The 10,368-nt window shown below is 44.7% G+C and overlaps 1 protein-coding gene across 1 annotated transcript; it reads right to left on the reverse strand.

Moving 5' to 3' along the window:
* Nucleotides 1–1,109: 1,109 nt before the first annotated feature.
* On the reverse strand, nucleotides 1,110–10,011 carry gpr137bb (G protein-coupled receptor 137Bb). The gene is made up of 7 exons (XM_074696348.1): nucleotides 9,431–10,011; nucleotides 4,690–4,739; nucleotides 4,378–4,600; nucleotides 4,119–4,268; nucleotides 3,913–4,041; nucleotides 3,689–3,810; nucleotides 1,110–2,049 (listed from the first exon to the last, which is right to left on the reverse strand). The coding sequence occupies exons 1-7, from the start codon at nucleotides 9,839–9,841 to the stop codon at nucleotides 1,935–1,937; spliced, it is 1,200 nt and encodes a 399-aa protein (XP_074552449.1). The 5' UTR covers nucleotides 9,842–10,011; the 3' UTR covers nucleotides 1,110–1,934.
* Nucleotides 10,012–10,368: the final 357 nt, after the last annotated feature.

Consider the following 10,368-nt stretch of genomic DNA (forward strand, 5'->3'; position numbering starts at 1 on the left):
TAATAATAATAATAATAATAATAATAATAATAATAATAATAATGCAAAAAATAATCTGTTTGATTACAACAATCTCCAACATTAGTTTATGAAAATTTCTCTTTTTGAAATAAATGAAATATTACTTTTTTTTAATATTATCATTATTATTATTTTAATATTTGATTAGGACTGAAGTTGGTTGACAAATCTGAGCAAAAAAGGAGAAAAAAATACGAATCTGTTGTGTTTTATAGCAGACTTGGTAGAGGACATTTTTGTCCTCTGTTAACCTCACAAGGTGGTAAATTTGCTCCCAGTGTATCGCTGACCCTGAAAAAGCTTGGACTTTGAATTTTTAGATTTTCTTGTGGAAAAAAAGGTTTATATAAAATATGATTTCATGTATAGTACCTAGGGATGGGTACAGAAATAGGTCCGGAATAGGTACCAACCAAATTCTGTCAAAAGTACCAGGTACCAATTCATGTAAAATCAAAGGTTCCGTGTTTAGGTACCTAGACGCATCCTTGTGACTGGAGTGGGAGTGGAAGAGTTGGAGATTTTCTGTGCTGGACGTGAACACATTATTGCAAGGTTATGTACTGAAGAATAAATGTGTTAAATTGAAAAAAATACACATTTTGTTTTTAGACAAATTGATATTTTTTTACCACATAAACACAAAAAAGTACCAAAAATTGGTACCCTCGGATACCGATTGCCAGGTACCAGGTATTGATACCATATTGTTTCAGTTGTGAAAGGTACCCATCCTCAGTAGTAACACAACCAAAACCACGGCCCAAAATTGTACAAAAAATATATTAAATGTACAAAAAAGTCCATGACTGTTCCTTGGGGTGACGCTATAAATCAGGGCAAGATTCTATGGGGGGACCAGAGGGACAAAATACAGACAAAAAAATTAAAGAGGAGTTCTTGTGCCTTTTTTTTGTCATAGATTTTTTTTTACAGGATCATGAATATTAGAAGAATAGATTTATCTTTACTTTTTTTTGTGACATATGATCTGGTTAGCTTGAACTAGCTTAGCATAAAGACTTTTCAAACAGACAAACTCTTAGTTTCTGTTCACTGAATGAACTAAAGCTTCAGAGATCAACGTTTGAACAAATGTTTTATTGAAATGTGATTTTTGTGTGGACATACACACGGCACAACAAATCAATGAATAAATACACAATGAGTGAAACTCTGCCGCTGTACAAATACTTTACAAAACCTGTTAGAAATATAGAGTTTTCTGAACGAGTTCACTGTAAAACAAAACGCCCAACGTAACGGAAAATTCAGCCACGGTAAAATCTGAAAATCACGATCAGAATCACAAAGATTTCACTTTTTTAGAGTGGGACGTTGAAAACAGTGAAGATAAATTCACAATAAAAGCTAAAAAAAGAAAATAAGTTTTTTAAATGTACATGAAATGAAAACAGAGGTATTCTGCTGTCTGGTTTTTATATTTACAATATTTAGTTTAAGTGACGTGCTCGTATTTTACATGTCGTCATGGGTTCAGGTTCACGCAACAACTTTTTGTTTCCAACGCTCAAAAATCAGCGAGTTTTTCGAAGATCATTCAGGAGAAAAATTCTGTCAAATCTGAACTGAAACAGAATTTAATCCTTAAAATTCAGCTTGAAATGAGTTTGGAGTTGAGATTGTCTGAAAATGTGGACGTCTCTGGCGAAAGCTTCAAATTCGTCAGGTCAATAAGTGCTACATGAAATCATCTTTCTGAGTAACGTTCAGGAACATTCAGCACAACAAACTACCGCTGACAAACCGGCTGAACGTTCTCCCTAATCCTAATCCTAATCCTAACCCGTGACTTTACAAACTCCAGCGATGATAGAAACACAATAAGTAACTGATGTGAGTCAAAGTGCAGAGTGGTGCTGTACAGTGAACAGAGACAGGGCGGTGGGGGGTTATGGGTATGGGTGGAGCTCTCCGGCGGTGGCGGTCAGGCGCTGCTCATCCCCGTTGGTGTGCACGGTGAAGCTGCTGTGACGGCTGCCCCAGTCGTAGCAATCCGAAGAGAGACTGTCGGAGAAACAGGAAACGGTTCAACACAACGTTTTAAGAGGAGCAAAAAGTTTCTGGACCCTGTGGTCCAAACACAGTTTTAGTTAATTAACCGACTGATCTAAGCCACAAGAGGTACGACCCTAACTGATGCTCCGTGCAGACCAGCAACTCCCTTGTTCTATCATATAAGACAGTGGGGAAAATAAGTATTGAACATGTCAACTTTTTTCTCATCACATTTATTTCCAAAGATGCAATTCAAGCGAAATTTCTCCCAGACATTGGCATTAACTCAAATAATCCACACATGAAAAGAAATCACAACGTTCAGGTCCATAAATAATGATTATGGTGAATTAAGTACGATAACACTGGAAAAAGGTATTGAAGACGCTAACTGAGACTCATCTAATAGGATTGGATTGAAGTCAGGTGATTGACTAGGCCGTTCTAACAGATTGATTTTCTTTTTCTGAAACCATTTGAGTCAACTTTGCCGTGTGCTTTGGATGGTTGTCCTGCTGGAAGGTCCAGCCACGTCTCATCTTCATCATCCTGGTGGATGGCAGCAGATTCAGATCAAGAATTTCCCCATACATGGCTCCATTCATTGCTCCGTCAGTTATATGAAGTTTGCCAACACCATGAGATGAGAAACAACCCCATGCCATGATGCTTCACCTCCAAACTTCACTGTTGGTGTAGTGTTTTTTGGGTGATGTGCAGAGCCATTTCTCCTCCAAACATGGTCTGTAGTATGACAGCCCAAACGTTCAGTTTTGGTCTCATCTGACCAGACAACATTCTCCCAGTATTCTACAGACTTGTCAAGATGCTGTTTAGCAAACTTTAAACCAGCTTCAACATGCCTTTTCTTGAGGAATGGAGTCTTGCGGGCTGAGCGTCCATAGAGGCCATGGCGGTGGAGTGCATTGCCTATTGTTTTCTCTGTAACAATTATACCTGCTGCCTCCAAGTCTTTGTGGAGCACTTTCAGGGTGGTCCTTGGCTGGTTGAGTCCTCTTCTGACTATCTTTCTGACTCCCTGGTCAGAAATCTTCAAGGAGCTCCTGTGCGTGGCCTGTTGATGGTAAGGTGGTGCTTCTTCCACTTGTGAATAATGGCCCCAACGGTGCTGACTGGAATATTCAGGTGCTTTGATATAAGTCTGTAACCAGTTCCATTCTGATGCTGAGCAACAATCAGGTTGTGAATGTCTTCAGAGAGCTCTTTGCCTTTACCCATCATGAGGTGTGTGGTATTTAACTGCTTGGTGAAAAAAACACCTTTTTATAGGACCATCAATTTGCTCTAGCCCAGCTGATGTTGGTTTGCACTAATTGGAAGTTCAAGTAATAATTACTGACAGATTTCAGGTGGTATGGTGCATTTCCTTGCCAAAGTATACAGCCTTTCCATGGTGTGTTCTATACTTTTTTTCTGTGTTATCGTACTTAATTCCACATAATCGTTATTTATGGACCTGAACGTTGTGATTTCTTTTCATGTGTGGATTATTTGAGTTAATACCAATGTCTGGGAGAAATTTTGTTTGAACTGCAGCTTTGGAAATAAATGTAATGAGAAAAAAGTTGATGTGTTCATGTGTTGTATTTATTTTCCCCACTGTACCTCGCAGAAGTGTTGCTCTCACCTGGCTGATGCATTCTGGGGCGGGATGCTCCACGCCAGGTCATCGTCACTGTCGTACCGACGGGGGTTGTCGAAGAAGTATCCTCTGGAGGAGAGGACGTGGTTTGGTATCCCGACATTGCTCTGTAAAGAACACACACACACACACACTCATGGTTCGGTTTTCGCAGTGCAACAAAAACCAGCAGCCCTGAGAGGAACCGGGACTGGGACGAGGCGACTCACCCTTTCCTGTGGCGGCCGTCTGACCCTGAAGAAGAAGACCACCAGCGATGTGGGCAGAAGCTCCCAGACGAACAGAATCACCCCGAACACGATGTAACCGGCGTCCCCGAGTGACGACCGCAGATCGGCCTGTACGAGTTAGGGTTAGAGGGTTAGAGGGTTTAAAAACAGGAAACCTGGAGCTCACGACTTGAAGGTCACCTCACCTGGTCTGAGACGTTGTACCAGTCATAGTCGAAGGAGTTGATGGTCTCAATGTCGGTGAGGGCAAGGACCACCAGGTTGTAACAAGCCCGTGATGAGTACAGCAACACGACCATGATGCCGATCAGAGTCACCTGACACACCGAGGTCCCCTGCAGGCGAAGGTAAAAACGATTGTTTCTAGATTCTTCTTCTCTGTTACCCATCTGTAAAAAGTTTTTCGAGTCTTTCTAGAACAATCGATCGAGCCCCGTCTCTCACCTTTGACTCCAGGTAGATGTTGGCCAGCGACATCTTGGCCACCTTGTAGAGGCAGACGGACAGCGAGACGGCGCAGAGCACGAACAGGCTGTCGTTGATGGTCACCCTCACCAGGACAATGGTCTTAACGTCGGCCGCGGTCATTTTGACCAGCAGGGCGCAGACCAGATTCACCACAAGGAAGAGGAGACTGACGCCTAAGAAGACCAGGTACAGAGGAAGTCTGGGGGGACAGGGTCTCAGACAGTTAAACTTCTGTCCTCCAGTTTCATAGGGGACATGGTCTGATTTGACGAGTTGATCAGGAGTTACCTGTACTTGAGCAGGGCAGGTGAGTACTTGGACTTTGCTTTGAAGTAGACCTGTGACGGGGAGAAAACGGTCTGGTTACACCTTTCTGAAGTTTACAACTAAGATTATTTAAGTTCACTTAACAACTATTAAGCCCTGAAAGAAAATTTGCAGGTTGAAGTCAGGTGACTGTGATGGCCGCAGAGCATTTCTGCTTCAATTTTCCTGCTCCTGACATCCCGTTGATCCTGAGGCCAGAAATGTTCACCTGTTTTTTTTTTTTTTTTCTAATTCTCTTCTCATTGAAATACTGCATGATTGATTCAATACATCTTCAATACAATTTTTCCTCTTTTTTTCTCTTCTTCTGTCTATTCATTTTTAACCGTCAAAACATAGATTAGACACACACAAAAAAAAAAAAAAAAAAAAGAAATTAAATTAAATAAAATGAAATTAAATACAATAAAACTAAAAAAAAAAAAAAAAATGAAATGAAATTAAATTAAAAACAATAAAATTGAAACATAAAATAAATGAAAAAATGAAATTAAATTAAATAAAATTGAATAAAATAAAATGAAATGATGAAATAAAATAAAATAGAATAAAATAAAATAAAATAAAATAAAATAAAATAATGAAATAAAAAGATAAATAAATAATCATATATTTTATTTTTTTTCCCCTTTGTCACTTTGACTATTCATGCGGTCATGTGGTTCCTTTAGAGCCTAGACTTTCAGCTTAACATCTAAAATGAATTTCAAAGAGGGCCCAGGGGAAAAATAATAGGTACAAAAACAAGAATAAGGGAAGAAATAATGAAAAAAAGTTGTAAAACAATAGTAATTATTTTTTTGAAAATCATATATAAAAAACAACTTAAGAATCAAAAATATGTGAAATAAATGAGAAAACGTATACATTTATGTATAAAAGTTGATTGTTATGCAAAAAAAAAAAAAAACAATAAAACAATTAAAATGCCTGTAGCTCAAAATACATAGAGGGGCTGTTTTTCTCACCTAGGGGGCGCTGTGGAGCCAAAACAAATTTTAGGCTATGACTGAATTTAGTGAGTTTTATTTTTTATCATCTTTGATAATGTGGGTGAGAGGTCATTACATAATGTGAATTAATGATACATGTTTAAAGGTGAGTATTGGAGCAGATATCACTCCCCTCCAATAGGTGGCACTATTCCCTTCACCCTAAAGCATCTGTATGTGAATCCAGGGTCAGACTGTGATCACTGTGTGAAATTAAAAGCTTATTGGACCTAACATTTAGGAGCCACACAGACTTCCTGGTTCATGGCGAGACATCAGAGTTTGATGTGGCGCCAGAGACACAGCCTTTAACACCCTTTAACCCATACACTGATTTTTTTACTTAATTTAAATGGAAAACAGTTTCTGAAGTGCTGTCTAAATCCTGATAATTGTGACAATCACAATAACAGTATTAACAATAAAACATAGCAATATGAGGAAAAAGTTACAATTTGGAGTTAGCTCCTCTAATCACCAAGTAGTAGTCGTGTTTCTCCACCTGAACATTTACGGTCTGTTGTCTCGCAGCACTTTGACACCGATCCTTTCAGTCTGCGACCTTTGACCTCGAAGCCTTCGTTAAAAGCAGCCCGTCTCTGTCTCATCTCTCGTTAACAAACCCTGTGAAGAGGCTGAGTCATAATGTTCAGCTCTATTTTCTGAATCCACCGGCTGCTGAACATGACTGAGCGGCATCGAGAGAGCAGCTGCTGCATTGAAACTCTAAAAATAACTGACTTCCTGTCCAACGTCCTTCATCAGATTCATTTTGTACCACTTCCTCTCGAATGAGGACCCTCAACCTGATGGAAATCTGCGGCTCAGGTCTGTAACCGAGCAGGCAGACGGCTGGTGGTTTGATTCTGGGGGGGCGTCAACAAACAAACCTGGTGAATGATCAACAGGTAAGTCACATGACTGCGGTTAAAAAGGAGACTCTGGAGACGCTGAGTCTCTCAGGAGGAAGGATGGGAAGAGGCTCACTGCTCTGTGAGAGACTGAGTGAGCAGGTCTCTTCCTGGATTAAGGATTAGGGGGCTGGTCAGGAGTGGGTGTCTGTCTGGCACAGCATGGCTGCCCCAGGTGGTTGGAGGTAGTACCCATCAGAGGGGAGCTGGTGCCCGGCCTTGGTATGAGGCTAACTGTGCGTTCACACCAAAAGAGGCAAAAGAGACAAAAGCGGCAAGCACGCCGGAAGTTCATTTATTTTCAATGAGAGCCCGGCGTCCTGAGCATCTAAAGCGTCCTGAGCGTCTAAAGCATCCTGAGCGGCTAAAGTGTCCTGAGCTACTAAAGCGTCCTGAGCTACTAAAGCGTCCTGAGCGGCCAAAGCATCCTGAGCGGCTAAAGTGTCCTGACCGGCTAAAGCATCAAAAGCGGCTAAAGCGTCCTGAGCTACTAAAGCGTCCTGAGCTACTAAAGCGTCCTGAGCAGCTGAAGCATCCTGAGCGGCTAAAGTGTCCTGACAGCTAAAGCGTCCTTAACCGCTAAAGCATCGTGAGCTGCTAAAGCATCCTGAGCGGCTAAAGCGCCCTGAGCGGCTAAAGCGCCCTGAGCGGCTAAAGGGCCCTGAGCGGCTAAAGTGTCCTGAGCGGCCAAAGCGTTCTGAGCGGCGAAAGCATCTTGAGAGGCTAAAGCGTCCTGACAGCTAAAGCGTCCTTAGCGGCTAAAGTGTCCTGAGCGGGGCCAAAGCGTTCTGAGCGGCTAAAGCGTCGTGAGAGGCTAAAGCGTCCTGAGCGGCTAAAGCGTCCTGAGCTACTAAAGTGTCCTGAACAGCTAAAGCATCCTGAGCGGCTAAAGTGTCCTGAGCGACTAAAGCGTCGTGAGAGGCTAAAGCGACTATAGCGTCCTGAGCGGCTAAAGTGTCCTGACAGCTAAAGCGTCCTTAACCGCTAAAGCATCGTGAGCTGCTAAAGCGTCCTGAGCGGCTAAAGCGCCCTGAGCGGGTAAAGGGCCCTGAACGGCTAAAGTGTCCTGAGCGGCTAAAGCGTCGTGAGAGGCTAAAGCACCCTGAGTGGCTAAAGGGCCCTGAACGGCTAAAGCGTCGTGAGCGGTTAAAGTGTCCAGAGCGGCTAAAGTGTCCTGAGCGGCTAAAGTGGCTAAAGTGCCCTGAGCGGCTAAAGGGCCCTGAGCGGCTAAAGCGTCCTGAGCGGCTAAAGGGCCCTGAGCGGCTAAAGTGTCCTGAGTGGCCAAAGCGTTCTGAGCAGCTAAAGCGGCGTGAGAGGCTAAAGCGTCCTGAGCGGCTAAAGCGTCGTGAGAGGCTAAAGCGTCCTGAGCGGCTAAAGCGTCATGAGAGGCTAAAGCGTCCTGAGCGGCTAAAGTGGCTAAAGCGTCCTGAGCGGCTAAAGCGTCGTGAGAGGCTAAAGTGTCCTGAGCGGCTAAAGTGGCTAAAGTGTCCTGAGCAGCTAAAGCGTCACCAGATGAGAAGTTGAGCCTTGGTCAATCTTATCGTTATTAGCTATGACACAGTTCAGCGGCAAAAGGTGGCAACCAATCAGATTAGAGATGTCCTTCGACAGAGCGGGCCCTGAAGAACAACAAATGTAACTAAACTGTGTGCCTATCTGCCTTTTTAGCTTAACAACAACAAAAAAATTGTGTTACAGAGGTGGTAGATTGTTCTGGTGAGGTAAAGAAAATGTGCAGTAAAAGCGGAAAATAGTGAAGTGAAGTGTGGTCTATGGCAAAGATGTAGCCTAGCCTAGCATGCTAGCATTTCTTGCTTCATCTGAATGAGATGATACCAGGGCTCCAGACTAACTTTTTTCAGCAACAATCTGAGGTTTACGGCGGGGGTGCAGGTTACTTTTATTACCAAACAGTCTCTGCTGGATCCTGCTGGATCCTTCTGGATCCTTCCGTGGATGGCTTCGTACTGGACTGTGCGTCAGGATCTGAGCGGACGCCGATAACCTGGTTTTCTCTTGCCTGTTTTGGGCGACCTTTTTTCTTCCTTGAATATTTATCTTCCGTTTCTTGTGGATTAACGTCGTTTTGTGTTACGGACTTAAGAGGACCAGAAAAAACAGGATTAAAGGACAGCCAAGGCGGCTAAATATTTAGCTACTTTAGCAGCTGTCCGCTTTCTCGGGCGTGCTCGCCGCTTTTGCCTCTTTTGCCTCTTTCGATGTGAACGCACAGTAAGGGTGGGTGTTTGTCTGTCTGCCTCGCTGGCAAAAGCCGAAAAGGAGAAGAAACCAAGACTAGACGAGATCCTCAGACCACACCGTCATGGTACTGGTAGGCGGAAGTCCTCTGGATCAGATACACAACCCTCCTCTTTGCCCCGATGCTGGAGCTACTACGTGTCAAATTACCAAAGGCAGATTGAGCAGGACAGGAAGTCGTGCAACAACCAGTGACTTTCAAAATAAAACAAAGTGTGTCCAAACCAGATGGTTTTGAACTTGGTTACAACAACAGACCGACTTAATGAGCCGAGCTGGACCAGGACTCAACAGGTCTGAGGTTTTACAGCCCAACATGGACCAGCAGAGGATCCAGAGACCTCCTTAGTCTGAGATACACAAAACATAAAAACCACTCCAGAGTGTGGCACCCCCTCTGGTTGGTTGTTGCATAACAGGTGGGCGTGGTCAGACCTGCTCTCTAACTCCTGTAACCTTCAGCGATCTTTGACCTCACAGCAGGAGACCAATGTGGACCAGACTGAGCTGCTCCAGAACCAGAACCAGACCAGAACTCACCTGTGCGCAGTAGAGGTTCATGAGGCTGAGCGTGAAGAACTGCAGGCAGACGGGGAAGCAGTAGAGCAGCCAGAAGGCGAAGGGTCCGAGCGCGTTGGCGGTCACACAGTCCCTGAAGTAGAAGGAGAAGAGCAGGGCGCGCAGGGCGGCCCACAGCAGACACAGGAACAGGAAGGCCGTCTGGTAGCTGAAGCGCTTGTGCCGGTACCGCAGCACCAGCCAGAGCTGGGCGTAGACGAAGGCGAAGAGCAGCGAGTAGAAGATGGTGTAGGCGATGGTCAGGCCCAGCTTCACGTAGGGAGGGATGGCCGGCGTGATGGTGGGAGGGGGAGGGAGGTGGGAGCCGTTACCGGCGTGCTGCTGCTGCTGCTGCTGCTGTGCCGGGCTCCCCTCCATCACCTCCCCGTTCATCCCTCCTGTTCCCAACACGAGGGGGGAGGGAGGGAGGATGGGAGGCTTAGAGACGCCACAGAACACCTCGACGACAAAGAAAGGTGTCGGAGCGCGTTGGACGGGTCCTCCATCCACCGCCTCGCCGTCTGACGCACAGAGAGGAGAGAGCAGAGAGGAGGAGGAGGAGGAGGATGGGGAGAGACAACTCCCCTCTTTTTGCCGGTGCCTGGTGCAGCGCTATTGGAGGCTGCAGGTCACATGATCACATCCCCAGCTCGTGATTGGCCGAGCAGGAGGAGGGATGCTGCAGAGAGGAGGGGCAGGAGGAGAGAGGGATCTAGAAGGAGAGACGCAAGCAGTGTGTGGATGAGTGTGTGTGTGTGTGTGTGGTCCTACCCATCACACACACACACACACACACACACACACACACACACACACACACACTCCATCACAGCAGCATCACATGGAGGCTTCGACTGATGCTTTTTCTTATCGTCCTGACTCTGCAGGATCAGCTGGATGTGTTTAAACTCGTGTCAGGA

Source organism: Halichoeres trimaculatus, unplaced genomic scaffold (genome assembly GCF_033239565.1).
Source record: "Halichoeres trimaculatus isolate MK-OKI-2021-1 unplaced genomic scaffold, fHalTri1.1 fHalTri1_scaffold_2, whole genome shotgun sequence".
Classification (NCBI taxonomy): Eukaryota; Metazoa; Chordata; class Actinopteri; order Labriformes; family Labridae; genus Halichoeres; species Halichoeres trimaculatus.

Bases quoted from the DNA above. Each gene is read 5' to 3' on its own strand.
- gpr137bb (XM_074696348.1), bottom strand. From the start codon at position 9,841: ATGAACGGGGAGGTGATGGAGGGGAGCCCGGCACAGCAGCAGCAGCAG. The intron at 4,740-9,430 runs GTGAGTTCTGGT...TCCCCGTCACAG, and splicing joins TGAACCTCTACTGCGCACAG to GTCTACTTCAAAGCAAAGTC. The intron at 4,601-4,689 runs GTAACTCCTGAT...CTGTCCCCCCAG, and splicing joins CCTGCCCTGCTCAAGTACAG to ACTTCCTCTGTACCTGGTCT.